This window comes from Psammomys obesus, unplaced genomic scaffold (assembly GCF_907164565.1).
Source record: "Psammomys obesus unplaced genomic scaffold, mPsaObe1.curated_primary_1811, whole genome shotgun sequence".
NCBI classification, from domain to species: Eukaryota; Metazoa; Chordata; class Mammalia; order Rodentia; family Muridae; genus Psammomys; species Psammomys obesus.
In genome coordinates, this window is record NW_026596091.1 from 14561584 (window position 1) to 14578791 (window position 17208).

The window sequence follows — 17208 nt, forward strand, 5'->3', positions numbered from 1 at the left end:
CTTTCATAATTGATGAATTTGTTATAGATGAGCTATATTAAAACTAGCCCCCTTTTTACTTAAATATTTTAAGGTGACATGTTGGCAATTATAACTCTCATTAACATCCTAGCAAGCTTTGTGTACTGTGTAATTTGGATTATGCAGCTTAGCTTGTGTGACTATAAAATAATGTGTGGTTTTTAAAGACAGAGAGGCATTCTCCAGGTTGGAGTTACCCAAACAGAAAGTTGAGTGTTATAAATTACACCTCCCACAGACCAGAATTCATATCCATTGGTCGGGGGCAAACACCAAGGACTCTGTATCCTCAGTTACTTTGTGCCACTTCACCAAGTCGGAGCCAAAGGTAAGGTTTTACACATTCTTTCTTCTTTTCCCCGCTAGTATAACAACCTTTAAAAAAATAATTCAACTTGCTTTAATAGCTCCTGTTGGGCTTTGATCGATACAGTGGGTTTGGTTTAATTTTGCTGCTGACTGTATACTGATATTATTCTTGGAAAATCCAAAATTGTGATTAGCATAGGAATCAATAACATTGGGCAAAATAATTAATCTTAATAGTTAAAACAGATGTGAGTAAAAGTATAGTGGTTTCCAATATATGCCTTAAATCAGTAGACATTACCCTGACCACAGCCTTTGGCAGTAGAGAAAGAGAATATTGATTGATATTGATTGAAATATAATGCAGAGAAAGAAAATATTCACATTTCAGATTTTTCAAATGTACTGATGATATGATACTTTGCATTTAGAATGTTTTTGTGATAAATATTTTAAAGTTTCAGCTAAGTATGTATTTTCAGACTATTTTAATATGATATAAAGTGAATTAAAAACTGAAAAAGTCATCTAACAGCTACATTAAATACAGATATAAATACATGAAGGAAGATGAATATTGGTAGCAAAACATACATAGATTCTCTTAACAATTTTACTTCACACAATCTGCTTGCCATTGTCCTGATAGCTTTACTGGAAAGGCTGAATACTACTGAAGTCTCATAGGCAGACATTTAAAATGACAGAATATGAAGTGAGAAACAGTGTTAGTAAGTACATAATATTTTCTTTGAATGATAGAATTTGTTACAAATGTACAGGGTAATATTCTTTTCAGTTATAGCATTGTTGAAACTACACTTGACTGTGAAAACATGGTTCATGGAGAATTTGTAAAACTTGCAGTCCTACTAAGCAAGGTTGTTGGCTATTGCTTATAATAGTTCTAAACCCTCAACCTGCCATGGAGCCAAGTTCATGCAATGTGGATACACACACACACACACACACACACACACACACACAGGCGTGTGTGTGTGTATGTATGTATATTGGAGAAAGCATGGGAGAGATTAGGAAGGAACTCTTTGTCCAGTTCTCATTCTCAGCAAAACCACAGGTCCTTCTGCTTGCATCAGCTTCATATAGGCTTGTTTCAAGTAACTGGAGGTACACTTAAGTATAACAATAATAGCTTCCTTCGCCATGTGTTCAGAGACACTAATACCACAGATTTTGTCTTTAAACTAGGAAAGAATTTCCAGAATATAAACCTTTTCATATTACACATTAAGTAAGAAGCTACACTACTGGGCATCGTGATTAGTCACTCGTTAGTTAATATACTTGATATCACCACTATAAACACTCAAAATTAATTATGAGGCTTTTTTTTTGTCCTTAAAGGAATATATGTACACACCGAACTAAAATCTTTGAAACAATAAAGAAAGGATAAGACTGTCTTTGAACTGTTTCAAAGCTTTACATTATAACTGAAAACAAATTATGCTTTCTAAACAATTACAAAACAAAAGATTGGGCCATTGCTATGTGTGTGCAAACTCACTTCTAAGGGAATTGGAAAAATATCACCTTCACCTTTCTGACCTGTATTCTTGTTGTTTTCTGTGTCTAAGTATCAGTTATTAATAATTAAAACAAAATACTGAAGAATAAAATTCAAATTTTAGACTCTGCTAAAAACATTAGAAAAGTACTTCATGAAATATTAATTGAATGATATATTGTATTATATATGCATTCAGATTCCTAGAGTCAACAAAGAACTGGTAAGAGGCAAGGCCTTCATTAATCTGCTGTGGGAGGAAAAAGCTTTAGACTTGGATACACAAGAAAAAGTTATGAGTGTCAGTTGTATCAGTAATGAACTCTGTTTTAGTCTCCTCATCTATAAACTGGCAAGAAACTCAACTGCCCTCATTATTATCATCCTCACTACACATCTGCATCCAAAAGTTAATGAGAGTTCTTGTGGTCTTAAGTGGTAAGAAGAGCCTTGATGCCTGTAATCATCAGCTAACAAAAGGCTTTGTGAGTCAGTACATTACAAATATTTCACACCGTATTTTTTTCTTCCCATGAATAACATGAAACACATTTCACTCTAGTTTACATTTGAACAATATGAAGGTATGTGTGAATTAAACATTTGGCTCCATCGGTACTCTGAAATTACCAATTTGCATGTGTTGTTTTTTAAATTATTGTTGTGAAGTAAGCTACCTGCTTGAGTTTCTTGACGCTGACATTGAGAATCATTTCTACTTAGTGTTAACTATTTCTGAACTATTGTCAGTTGTATATTTACACAATTTTATGTTTTGTGGTTAGGAAATCTTGAAAAATGAGAATGCTAGCAAGAATTGCCTTGGTACTTACCATCTTTGATGCCACACTGACTGCCCCAACTACAGAGCTCCTTAACTATGATTCAGAGGTCTATGATGCCATCTTGGAGGATGTGGGGACCTTGTATAACTATGAGCACATACCTGTCAACAAAATGCAGGTAATGACTTCTCACAGTTGAGGCTTTTAAATGCACTGAATGATCATTGGTAAGAGCTTATATATAATTTTGCAATAGATTTTGCTTACTTATAAGCAAAGATTGGATCTCAGTTTTCTGTAAACATTGTGATACAATATGTGTAACCTTTTTAATGTGACTGCTGGGACTGTCTTTTTGGTTTCCAACAACACACACATACAAACCTAATAGCATTTTTAGTGTGTGAGACCGTGTGTGTGTGTGTGTGTGTGTGTGTGTGTGTGTGTGTATGTGTGTGTGTGTGTGTATGCATATGGATTCAAAAGAAAATTTTAAGAGATTTGGCTGTCTACTTCCACTATGTGGGTTATAATGACCAACCTCCGGTAAACGAGTGCCTTCACCCATTTAGCTATCTCATTAGTTCCCCAAAAGCAAACAAATTTGTTATAAGTGTCAACAGGAATATTTTAAAGAAGCAATCAGCAAGGAAAAGAAGATTTAAAACATTCATTATGCGATGCTGTGAAAAAATATAAAGAAGCGTATGTGAGATTAAAATAGACAAGAAGAAAAACAAAACCAGGTAAAGAATTCTTGTTTAGAACTGTAGTGTGTACCAGAAGGAAATGTGCATTTGTGATGGTTAATATCTCCCTCAGCAGTAAAGGAGACATTGGCAAGGTTACAGTCCATTACATAAATCTGATATGACATGTTTCTAATTAAATGCTGGGCTTCTTACGCTTTCGCATAACTAAAGGATACAGCCTAATTCTCATGAGCCAGAAAGCAAACAGACCTTGAAGCATGATTAATATACAACATTGGCAAAAGAAGATATAAATAAATAAGTGAGAAAATCAGATTAGCTTTAAAGGATCATTGCAAATTTTGAACCCTCTTTCAAGTGTAAATCTTAGAATTACTGCTTTTTATGGCCTTGAGTATATCTAGACAAAATGACACATTTAATTTTATAAAGTATAAGATGCCAAAATATTTGATACCATTCACATTATCCTATGAAGTAAGACAGATTTCATAACAAAATAATTTTTACACTTCTCTCCTTCACTCTCAGCCTAACTTTTTCCGCCCATATTTCATCTCATTTTCCTCTGTATTTAATAAAGTTTCAACCTCTTAGTAGTTATCTGCCTAGATAAATATTTAAGTTAAGACTTGCTTAATTCATCCCACAGTTTTAAAAGAGAGAAAAAGAATTCAGGGATTAACCAGCTACTGATCATCAGCAAAGAATTCTGTTTGGGTATGGTTAAGTGGTGGGGTAAGGATTGTGCTCGCTTCATTCAGAAGAACCCAGTGCACGGTGTGATAAACGTTGCTTAGTTATGAGTCTTTCTCAGGCATTATTGTGAAGCGTCTTTTCATGGAGATAACAACATCTACATAGAATTTAAAACCACTCATCTTTGTCAACACCCTGCATATTACTCCAGTTCCCCCAGATATTCTTCTGAATGACGCTATTTCCTCCTGCTAGCAAGTAATTTAAGGATACTTCTGCATAAAGATGATTTGGTATACAACCTTCTCTCAGTATTTGCATATTCTCAACAAACAAAATCTCCTGTACCCCCCACGTGGTACATGACTCAGCTTTTGCCTCATGCTAACAGCCCTCATTTGCCACAGAATTTTACTTTAAAGCAGAGCTCATGCTCACTTTATTCCTTGAATAAATTTTGAAGAACACTTACTATTTCCATTGAACAGATGTAACTCTGAAGACAAAGCCTTTAAATAACTTCCCTAAGGTTACATATATAAACAAGATTGTTTTACAATAGAAAACAATTTTCAGCAGAGGATTAAGACTTTGTATACTCATTCCCTTGCTGCCTACACGTTTCCAAATTATCTGATTAACTTGATATTGGTTTAGCTGAACTGAATTTCAACCGTTCTAACACCCCTAAAAGTATAAGAAACGCATTCACCTATGTTGAGGTAAACATGAACTAGAAGTATTATTGTGTGCAGCCTAATTTTCCTACCAATGTCTGAGACCATAAAGAATAATTTTGCATAGACATTCTTCAATGTGCTTCAGTTCTTGATGATAGCCTAAAATATACATGTATGAATATATATCCTGTACTTACATGCAGTGTCATATTAAGTACATATCATATATGTAACTTATGTCTACTATATTTAGTGGTTAGAAGAGAATGGTTTTGTATTTGCTTGAACAGTTCCTTAAAAACTTTAGATTTAAAGAGGTTGGTATTCTTTATGTGGTTTAACAATTTCTGATGACTGTGGCTATTTGATGTTTTCTGTTTCCATAGATTAATTTTGGGTTATGGGTAGTCCATTTGGATGGGAATCCAAAATGTCATAAGGATAATGATTTATTATCTTGTCCTAGAGAAATATCCCATGACAATTGTGGTACTGATGGCATTTCCATTCTTCCACTGCAATCTATAAGATTCTACCCAATTCGATTTCTCCCAATTCAATTTGTCCTATGTATTTAGTTAATGTGACTGGCGTTGACTCTATGTCTTCAATAAACAGAAGCATACAAGAGAATACAAAGATGTTTGTTTCTATATTGCTGTGAAGTGGAATGGAGAGTGTGTCAATGATGCTGCTTTATGAGATGTATAGGAAGACTGTCTCTCCTATCTCAGTCATAGCAGATCAATTTTTAAGGTCTTTGTTCATGTTCTAAACCATTTGTGATGCAACTGAGTATTCTTCATAGTGTGTTTAGCCTGCTCCCAATTCTGGAACTAGTTTTGTCTCCTTTTTTCTTAGTTGTTTTGTAAGTTCATTCACCTGTATTTTTACCTGTATTCATACACCTAAGTCCCTGTGTAGATCTTTTGAGGACAACATTGTTATTTGTTTGTCTTAAAATTGCTTTTTTAGTGTCTGAAATGCGATGGAGTATCTATTAATAAGCAAATATTAACAACAAAACCAAAGACTTTTAGGCAAAATTTCCTTCCAATACTCTGGACAGTATTTCTTGTCATGATATTTTTTAATTTTTTTTTTGATGGGGTTTCTCTCTTAGCCTTGGCTGTACTGTAACTTACTGTATCAGCCAGGCTGCCAGTGAACTCAGAGATCCACCTGCCTCTGCGTAAAATTGCTGAGATTAAAAGGCTTGCACCAGCAACACCAGGCTTTGTCATGACTTTTTAAATGTGTATTTTGTTTTATTTAATGAACATTTTATGTTTATTTAGCGTGTGCATTTAATCAGTCAACCCATTTTGTATAAATATAAATTACACTTTTTTTTATGAAAAGGCAGTCGCTTTTCAATACAAGACACATCCAGCGGTAACAACAGCAGCTTTATGTTTTTGCAAATCCCTTCAGTGCTTGGCCTCATAAATCACTGCTTCTCTTTGTGTCTGCTGTTGACTTCACTGTGTTAGATTGTTTTGGTTGGATTCTGAAGAAATCCAGCCTTATATAGATATGTGGTCCAAAAAGCAGAAGTACTTTAGTATGTGTTTAAGAGAGCTGCACATGTCATGTGTTGCTAGGCTAGACCTGCACAGTATGTCTCACCAGGATATTAATTGTATTGTAGAATTTGATGCTTCATCAATGAAATCACTTACTCCTTTCTTTAAGATATTATCTCTCTTGAAGTTTGGATGAGTGGCTTACTTCTTCCTGGCGTAGAACTGGCATGCATTGGCCATTTGAAAAATTATGGCTCATGGAGTTAGGTGGATCTTTCAAATGTTCATTTGTCTTGGTAAAGTCACCAGAACATAGACAAGCAATGAAAAATGGAGAGTATATATCAGGATAATTTTGTTATTTCAAAAGTTGTTTCAAAATTGAAATAAATTATGTCTGAGAATGATATTTAGAAATGACGAAACAAAAAGATTCTTTCAAGGAGGGAAATTATTCAGGTGATGCTATAAGGGTGGGAGAAGTCTGTGGGAGAAGCAAGCTGTATTAGCTAACAGAAAACAATGGCTTTTCTTTCTTGTCATCATTATAGTGGGTCACACAATGATCGAAGCACAGGTGTTTATGAACTGGGACCCCCAGACACAGCTTTTAGAAGAGTCAAATGAACTCCGGGCTCTTTATAGAAATCAAATTCCATTGTAGATGGCAAAAACACATTACGTTATCAAAAATGAAAATTGATCAGGAAGCTTTTCTTTTTATCTAATATACTTTAATTAAAATGTAATTATATCTTTCCCCTTCTTCCCTACCCTTTCCAGCTGCTCCTGACATGCTGTCTTTCACAATATTTTCAAATTATACCCCTTTTCTTTTAAAATTATTATTAAAAATTGATGCGGAAATATGTAAATGGAGCTTAAGTCTATATTTGTGGTGTGGGCGCATATGATTTCTACACATGATTTCGGGGCTGATCACTTTGTATTGTATAATGAATTAAATAACTCAACCTCATGAAGGGAAATCTCTCCCTCTTAGCATTAGTTGTCTGTAGCTCTTTGTCTAGGGATCTATTTTATAGTAAAATATTCTTGTTTTCTGGAAATACTTAACTTAGTAGTATGTTACTATTTATTTCTTTGGGTAACAAATTATAAGCTATTATTTAACCTTCATGTTTTAATACTGTTGCCTTATTTGGGCCAATTATTCAGTGCATGTTAACATTTCAAACCTGAGGATTACATATGATGTGTGTTTCTATATACACATAAATTAATTCAGACTACTTCTAAAAACAAGATATCATTGTGGCCATTTAACAACAGTAACAGAGGACTAAGATTTTGCTTAAAGCTATTTACCTAAGAAATTTCAGAATGACGTTTAAGCTAGATTATTTTCATGCTAAAGCAAGAAGATTTGCCACTAGAAAAATAACTAGACTGTTATTTTTCAGCTTGATTGCTAATCTTGACTTCTTTTAACTATGTCCAAATAGAGGTTTATTTTCTATGAAATTAAATCATTAGAAAAATAACAGCTTTCAAGTGATTATGATTGGCATGATATCACAATGCGAGTCTTAGCTGTCAACATTGGTAAAAGCAAAACAGAAGAGAAAATAGATCCTTCTGACCTGAAAGCAGCTCATGGAAATGTGAGAAGGAGGCCCGCTGCCAAGAGCATTTCTCCCTTATCCAGTTTCAAGGTACATGGAAGGAAACACAGCTTTTACTGTCGAGTATTCAGAATCGCTACTTTTAAATAATTAACATAGATTAATTCAATGAATTTGAGCACCAGGTTCAGGTTTAAAGTAAAACTCCATACTCTCAAACATATCTGTATACCAGCCTGTCAAACACAGCAGAAGTCACCCTTTGCAGCACAGGCTGACTAGCTCAGAGACTTTTAACACCCAGCAATCCAGTTGTTGACAGAATTGTTACTGAGCAGTGTCAAAAATTATTTGTTCAAATATGAGATATATTTGCTGAGGCAAGTAAATTTAGAGATCCATTTTCATCAATATAATCTCTATTTTGTGCTCGAATAAATCTCCAAATGACATTTATTTTCCAAACACATTTTCTCCTAATGAAAAGAAAGGGGAGTGGCATGCATGCAGAAAGGGGAGGGAGGGTGGGATTGGCAGGGGAGGAGGGAGGGGCTTATGGGGGGATACAAAATGAATAAAGTGTAATTAATAAAAAATAAATAAAAGATTTAAAAAAAAAAAAAAAGAAAAGAAAGGAATCTACAGGCTAAATGTGATCTGCTAAAGACCAAAGCTTACTGGTTAAGAACTAACTGACACGGTGGTATAGCAGACTACAGAGTACAGAGCTATGTGGTTTTGCTTCTGATTCTGGTGTTTCCAGAAATTATAGGCTGAGCATGCATATGCTAAAGGTGGCAAGAGATGTTATCCATTATAAATCCCTTTCTGTATCAGGAGGCACTTTGTTATCACGTGCAATAATGGCAATCAGATTACCTAGAAATCAGCTGCAGGCTTGTCAAACTGGTCACATGACCTTAGCAAGTCTTTAAATCTCTCTCAGTCTCTGCTTCCTCTCATATTTTTTGAAGACTGAATAAGAAAAACATGTTAATTGTTTAATGGAGAGTCTGGGACATAGACACCATCTTATAAATGCAGGTAGTTTTATAATGGGCTCATTCAAAGAAAATGTACTGAAGCTTATAAGAATATGGTGATGACAGGTGCCTTCATAGAAAGAAGGGGCCTGAGCAAAGATGAGTGATAACCTCCACTGTGTTTAGATTTATATTTGGAGAGATGTTGGAGGACTGTGCAGTTTGAGGATGTAGTCCTCCATGTCCAGAAAGCCTCTCTGAGCTTGGTGTTAGATGGAGGACTTCCTTTTCCCATCAGGGCCTCCTGCTCTTTGCCTGACCTCATCTGCAGAGTGTCCTTAGGTGAAGATGCCTCTAACCATATCTGATATATGACCTTTGGCACAGTTCCTTGCTAGCATGCCCTCTCCACCCTATGTCCAACTCCTGTTCACCTATAGGAGAATTAGATACTGTGTTCCCACACATATGACTGGTCAGGCATACTACTGAATGCAAATAAAGTATTCCTAGCACCCCTCGGCCCATCCAATGGTGTACACCTATCCTGGTAAACCTCCACTCACTCCCCAAGAACTATATAGCCTTTGTTCACACTGAATAATGTTGAATTATCTCACTGAAGAAGCTCCCAGAGATCATTCTGGCCCTCTTGAAAGCCATCCAAATCCCATTTCCTTGCTTCTACTTCCTTTTCCCAGGGATCAGTGGCCAACCACCCCAGGAACAAGGGAGAGCCACAGGGAGGAACTGATTAGATCACCTCTCTCTTTTCCTCAAGACCCTTCAATTTAGCAGTCTTATAAACACACAATTTAAATATGCCAGAGGAGAGGAAACCTGTACGTGTGTTGCAATATTGCAATGTAAATTTATATGACTCTACTCACAAATTACACATGCTAATAAATTGTCCATGAATTTAAAATCATCATGAATATGTTAGCCAATCTGAGGTAAAAGATCTCTACCTGTGTGTTATTCTGATCAGTGCCTAAGGTCATTTACATAAATAAACATAATGAAATTTGGCTCAGCAGTTAAGAGAGTGTACTGTTCTTGTAGAGCTGAGTTCAGTTCCAAGCACCCACTTTGGAACCTCACAACCACTGGTAACTCCAGCTCCAGAGAGATATGATGCCTCTGGTTTCACCTGAACTCATGTGAAAAGACCCACATAGAGACACTCACTGAGACAAAGGTAGGAAAGATCCGCCTACCCCAAGTAACCAGAAACTGTAGTTGGGTTTCTAGTAACCTTCATTCAAGGTCATTTGAAGATACTCCTATCCCAGGCAAAGCAACCTCCACTCTCTCCCTGTTCAGTGGCACAGTGTGTGGCACCAATACTTGTCTGAAGCTCGTTTAGCTTTCTGCATATTCACTGAGTTAGCATTCCCATTTCCCTATACAGAACCTGTATTTATTATACTTGATATTGCATCAAGGGTTTGCTCTGTCAAATGAGAGACTCTTGGATGACATAATGGGCTTTTCTAACAGGGCTCTTAAGAATGATCACCACTGCCTAGTTCTTCCCTTACATCCTTCCATGAAATGTAAGCAGTGTGGCTTCTGGAGAATTTTTTTGTGACTCACACTTCTTTAAGTTTTAGTTGAAGAATCAATCTCAGCTCCCCCCCCCCCATGGAAGCTGCTATAGACATTTCATAAAACTTCTGTTGAGTAGTGAAAAACAGCCTGCCTCACTCAGCTTTTTAACTGTCCAGGATTGAGTTAGCTTTTCTGTCTGCTACACCTTGTTCTATGTGAGAAAATTGGTCTCTGGTTCAGGGATACTCTGACTTGGTCAGACATTGGAATACTTTCTCTCACTGCATCTGTCACTCTTTCTCTGTCTCTGTCTGTCTGTCTGTCTGTCTCTGTCTCTCTCTTTCTCTCTCTCTCTCTCTCTCTCTGTCTCTCTCTCTCTCCCTGTGTGCATGGGTCTACACATGCAGAGATCAGAAAACTACCTGGGTATCACCTTCTTCTACTTTGGTAAAGATAGGGTCTCATTTTTGCTTTTCTACTGCAGATGTAGGCTGAGCTGGCTCATGAGAATCTCCCAATATAAGCACCAAGATTAGAGACTGAATTTCCTATGGCTTTAGAACCATCCAGTTGGGCTCCCACACCATCTAGACAGCAGTGTTTGTTATCAATTGCCCTTTGCTGCTCAAATTTTATTTTTATTTTTCTTCATTAATTAATTTATTTAATCACTTACAGTCTGATCACATTTCCTTTCCTCCTCTCCTCCCATTCCCACTCTCACAACCCTCTCCCCATTCCTCCCTTTTCTTCTCCTCAGAGAACAGGACCTCCCCTCTTCTCATGGGTACCAATCTACCCTGTCACATCAAGTCACAGCAGGACTAACAGCATCCTGTTTCACTGAAGCCAGACAAGGCAGCCCAGCATGGGATAAGGGATCCAAAGGGAGCCACAGAGACAGAGACAGCCCCCACTCCCATTGTTAGGGAGTCCACATGATGGCCAAGTAGCACATTTCTACATATGTGTAGGGGGCCTAGGTCTAGCCCATGCAACCTCTTTGATTGCTTGTTCATTCTCTTTGAGTCCCCATGAGCCCAAGTTACTTGATCCTGTAAGTCTTCTTTTGGTGTCTTTATTTTTATTTTTATTTTTTATACTAAATACAGTTCATATACTTTGTATCCCAGCTATAGCCCCCTTCCTCATTTCCTACCAATCCCACTCTCCCTCCCTCATCTCCTCCTATGACCCTCTCCAAGACCACAGATAGGGGAGGTCCTCCTCCTCTTCTATCTGACCCTAGTCTAACAGGTCTCATCAGGACTGCATGCATTGTCTTTTTCTGTGGCCTAGCAAGGCTGGTCCTCCCTCAGGGAAAAGTGATCAAAGAGCCAGCCACTGAGTTCATGTGAGAGACATTCCCTGTTCCCTTAACTAGGGAACTCACTTGGATACTGAGCTGCCATGGGCTACATCTGAGCAGGGATTCTAGGTTATCTCCATGAATGGTCCTTGGTTGGAGTATCAGTCTCAGAAAAGACCCCTGGGCCCAGATTTTTTGGTTTTGTTGCTCTCCTTGAGGAGCTCCTGTCCCCTCCAGGTCTTACTATCTCCCCTTTTTTTCATAAGATTCCCTGCACTCTGCCCAAAATTTGGTTATGAGCCTCAGCATCTGCTTTGACACACTGCTGCGTAGAGTCTTTCAGAAGCCCTCTGTGGTAGGCTCCTATCTTGTTTCTTGTTTTCTCTTTCTTCCAATATCTGTCCCATTTGTCTTTCTGAGTGAGGATTGATCATCTTACCCAGGATCCTCCTTCTTGCTTACCTTTCTTTAGCTGTACAGATTTTAGTAGATTTATCCTATATTCTTTTGGTGTCTTTGACCCTTCCAGTTCCATCAATACTTCCTCCCATTTTTTTCACAAGACTCCTGAGCTCTGCCTATTATTTTGCTGTGGGTTGCCACATCTGTTTCTATTAGGTGCTGGGTAGAGCCTCTCAGAAAACAGTTATGCTAGGCTCCTGTCTGTGAATACCAATAGCTTAGGCACCAAGATCAACTTTTAATAAATGGGACCTTGTAAAACTGAAAAGCTTCTGTAAGGTAAAGGACACCATCAATAGATCAAAATGGCAGCCTACAGAATAGGAAAAGATCTTCACCAACCTTACATCTGACAGAGGACTAATACCAAAAACGTCTAGGTTTTGTGCAGGCTCTTGAAACTCAATCTCTGGTGCTCCATTTGAATAGTAAGTGCTTTACTAACTGACCCATACAGCCAGACCTGAATGAATTACTTCTCCAGCTGAAAATCTCCCAACATGGAAGCCACACTCACAACACTGAAATCAGTGTGTTGCTCAATGTGTTCAGCTTCCATGTTGTGGTGCTTGTTTCAGTGACATGTCGTATTCTTATGTTACATTATTTTCATATGCATTTACATAAAAATGTTTTCCTTTACGAATCTGAATAGACTAATCATATTTACAATTTACTTCTCTCCTTCAAGCTCCATCTCCATCCTTCCCCCAACACATCTCCCTCCCAACTTTGTCTTTTTTTTTTTTGGTTTGGATAAAACACTATATCTAATCAGTGATGCCCAGAGGTGTGGTTACACCCACAAAGAAAATCAATTCTCTTTTCTCCCAGCAGCTAACAACCTCTAATAGCTCCCTAGTGAGGGGAAGAACCCAGAGAGCAGTTGCCTGTGCTGGCTAACCTACTTGTGCGAGTTCAGAAGACTGATAGCGATGCCATGTCCAGAAAAGAGCAAACTATAATGTTCTCTCAGGTCCACCAGGTCTTATATTCTTTCTACCTCCTCTTCCACTATGTTTCCTGATCCTTGATTGAGGGTAGGTGATGAACATGATCCCCTTAAAACTGAGCACATAGTCTCTTGTCCTCAGTACTTGGACCACTTATACATCTTTCCTTTAACTGCTGCCCGCTGTAAATAAAGCCTTTTATAACCAACCTCAAGAAGGTTCCAGGTCTATTGGTATAAATGTAAATATTTCGAAGGTAATTTGACACCATGAGCATTTTAGGTACATAAAAATAGCAAGTTTTACCTTTAGCTCTACAACTTAGGCATTTTTTTTTAAACAGTGTTAAAATAACAATCATGAAATTTCTTCTTGTGAAGCATTCTTCTGCAAGTATACAGTTAGTTGGCTCATGACAAGCCTGCTACGACTGTGCCAGAAGGCACATTTTTCCTGGAAGGTTGCTATTGTGGCATGATGTATCCATCATGAGGTAAAACCACTGAGGTCTGTTTTCCCTACGCAGCTACTTAGCACTTTTCTGTACTATAAAAACTAGCTAAGAGGGAGAAAGTTTCCAAATCGAGGAGACTGATTTTTGTTTTCTACGTCTGATAGCCAAAATGTGTTTTGTCCTCATCAACTGGGTCTTCCTGTGTAGTTCTGGTGAGAAGCCAAGGGCAATGGCAAAAACCTGTCTTGTTTTGGAGGCCTCTCGGGTCTTTCTTGTACAGGCAGTTTCCCTAGTAATGGGAACAGGAAGATTTCCTTTTATTTCTTAATGAAATCTCCTTTCAGATTTATTCTTTCACTTTTTTCCTACTTGTTTATTATTTTCACTTTACAGCCTGATGGGAGAACTCCCTCTTCTCCCAGTTCCTCCCTCACACACCCTTTCCTCATTCTCTCCTCTCCCTTTCCTCAGAGAAGGGGGTGGTCCCACATGTGTACCAATCAACCCATAGTACAGGAAATATCTGCAAGACTAGGCACATCCTCACCCACTGAGACCAGACAAGGCAGCCCAGGGGAATAGGGGAACAGGGTCAAAAGGCAAGCCTCAGAATCAGAAAGGGCTCCTGCTTTAGCTGCGAGGGTGGTCCACATAAAGATCAAGCAGCACATCGGCTACTATGTGCAGGAGCCTAGAACCAGTCCAGATATGCTCTTTGGCTGGTGGTTCAGTCAAAGGAACACATGTACACACAAAGACATAACAACAAATTTAGAAAGTTTCACGTTTATCTCCTGTGTAATGCTGTTAGATATTTTTTTTTCTCATGGCACTAATTTCTTATCAGGGATCAGACTAGATCTATCTTTAACTTGCCTCACTCACTGATAGTATGTTTAATTTTCACTCATTCCATATATTTCTCACTTTCCTTCTCCAATGGCAAGTACTGGTAGGCAAGCTGATTGAGTTGCAAGAGGCATGGGTTTACCCTGTGGTTCTTAATGTCCACTGCTGAACACGGGCAGCAAAACAGGAGTTACAATAGAAAACTAGGATTACAGACATAAAGTGAAGCAAATGATATCCAAATTATTTTTCAAAGATGCTATTCAATAGCCACATTGAGTCTGCAATAAATACAATAAATGAATAGAGATTGAGGAGGATCAGTAAATTTGGATAGTAGAAAGGTAAACATGGAGAATCTAGAGATTGACCAATAATTCATCATTCTGCAATCTTTTACTGTTGACTAGTTGAGTTCTATCATGCTTGTAGTGATGGTGGTTAAAAATGTATCTTATTCTACAGTACTTTATAATTCATTAAGGGATGGCTTAATATGTGTTAGAATAGACAAAAAATTGAATTTACAAAGTAAAAATGGAACCAAGTTAACCCATTAGAAATAAAGAACTAGCAATTTGAAGGTTCTACATATGGTATTTTCATCCTCCTGCTGCCCCATTTTAACAAGATTGCTGATATCAGCACACACTAAACTTTCTAACTTGTCCTTCTGGCATCCTTACTTGGTGAATTGGGCAATAAGAAGAAGTGAAGTTTGAACTCAGTCTGATATGAGGTAATGAGAAATTGTCCCTCTAATATTATTTGAAGATGTTCCGTATGAACTACATGATACACTTTGGAAAAGTGAGATATTAGAAATGGAGAAAATTTCCGGAGCCAAGGGAGATAAGGTGAACAGAGGACAGATTAAACTGAAGGGGAAACTGTTACAGTACAATAAAAGAAAATAAATAAAATAAGATAAACATATGAACTAAAAATTCCTCAAAAGACAAAGGTAAGAGTGTCATTAGATAAACCTTCAAAACACTTTTTTGAATATTTTGCATTATTTTTATTTAAACGTTCAATTGATTATAAGAAATTGGTTAAATTTTAGAGTTATAAATTTGTGAAAAGTGAACATATATTTGAGAAAAGTAGGAAAAATACTAAAGAACAAGTTTTCATGTCCTGAATTTCTAATCACATGATATCCCAGCAACTTATTATTATTTTAAATCTTGTATTAGTTTTTAAGTTGTTATACAAAATAATTAGTTTCATTTTGGTATTTTTCCATGTACTTTATTCCCATTTATCCTCTTTTCTACTGTCATCCAAGCCTTCCCTTGGCTGGCCCCCTTCCTGCACCATGCACCTCTTCTGCAGTCATGTAATATTCTTACTCATTAACTTATTTTACCTCCTATCCCTTGAAGTCTTTTTCCCACTTCACATATTTCCTTTTCTAGTCTTATGGCCTATACACACACACACACACACACACACACACACAAATACACACAGATAAAGGCTTGTATAGATTAAACTCTAGATTCTTTTTCTTAATTAAATTTTTATTTTTTGGATTAATTACAGTTTATTCACTTTTTATCCCAGCTGTAGTCTCCTCATTCCTCCTGTCCCAATCCCATCCTCCCTCTCTCATCTCCTCCCTGCCCCTCTCCAAGTCCATGGATAGGGAAGAATCTCCTCCCTTTCCATCTGACCCTAGCTTATCAGGTCTCATCAGGAGTGGCTACATTGTCTTTCTCTGTGGTCTGGTAAGACTGCTCCTCCCTCAGGGTGGGAGGAGTAGTCGAAGAGCCAGCCATTGAGTTCATGTCAGAGACAGTACTGTTCTCCTTACTAGGGAACCCACTTGGATAGGAGCTACCATGGGCTACACATAGATTCTATATAAGAGAAAATGTGGAGTTCTGTTTTCTAAGTCTTACTTAGTTTGTTTGACATAACATTCAGTTATTCATTTTTTTTTACATATTATCATTTCACTTTTTCAGTTTATAAAATTCCACTGTACATACATGCCATATTTTCTTTACCATTCATCTGTTGGTGGACATATACACTAATATTAGCTATCATGACTAGGGTTGTAAGAGATACGGCTGTCATAGCCCGTGGAGCATATGTCTATGAAGGATATAATTGGGTCAGATGAGAACTGTATTTTGTGTTGTAATTTTTATTTTTTAGTGTTGCTTGTTTGTTTGTACATTTGTTTTGTGATGACTCGTTCTTAACTGACCTATCAGTGTTATTTAGGATTGACACATCTTTTTCCTTGTTCCGTTTTTATTCAGTTGGAATACTTGGATAATACTAGTTTCTTTGAATGAGTTTGGAAGTGTTTCCTCCCTTCCTTTGTGTAACATTTTGAGAAATATTTGTATTATCTCTTCAATAAATATTTGGTATAATTAAACTGTGAATTTGTTTATTCTTGGAGTTTTTTAAATACGGAAACATTTAACTACTACTTTAATCTCATTTGTTCGGATAGGTTTGTTTAAATTATTTGTTTCTTCTTGGTTTAAGTTTGTTAAGTTATATGTGTTTAGGGATAAATCAACTTTTTAAATATTTTACAGGTTTTTTTAAATTAGTGTTCAAATTATCTACTAATGACCTCATGTTTCACTAGAGACTGTTGTAACATTTTCCTTGTCATATCTATTTTTTTTTCAAATTTGTCAACTGCCTTCTACAGTTTTTTTTTTAAAATGGAGAATGTCTAATCAGTTGGTCAATGGAATGATTAAAGCATTTACCCAATGGAAATGGATCTTTTAACACATAGTTTGTTCTCATGTGTAACAGA

The 17208-nt window shown here is 37.0% G+C and overlaps 1 protein-coding gene across 1 annotated transcript in view; it reads left to right on the forward strand.

Moving 5' to 3' along the window:
- Positions 1–256: 256 nt before the first annotated feature.
- Positions 257–17208, forward strand: part of Epyc (epiphycan) — a 42793-nt gene continuing 25841 nt past the window's right edge. The window contains exons 1-2 of the mRNA XM_055627796.1: positions 257–354; positions 2647–2824. Coding sequence (XP_055483771.1) covers positions 2660–2824 — 165 coding nt within the window. The 5' untranslated portion in view covers positions 257–354; positions 2647–2659. The remainder of the gene's footprint in view (positions 355–2646; positions 2825–17208) is intronic.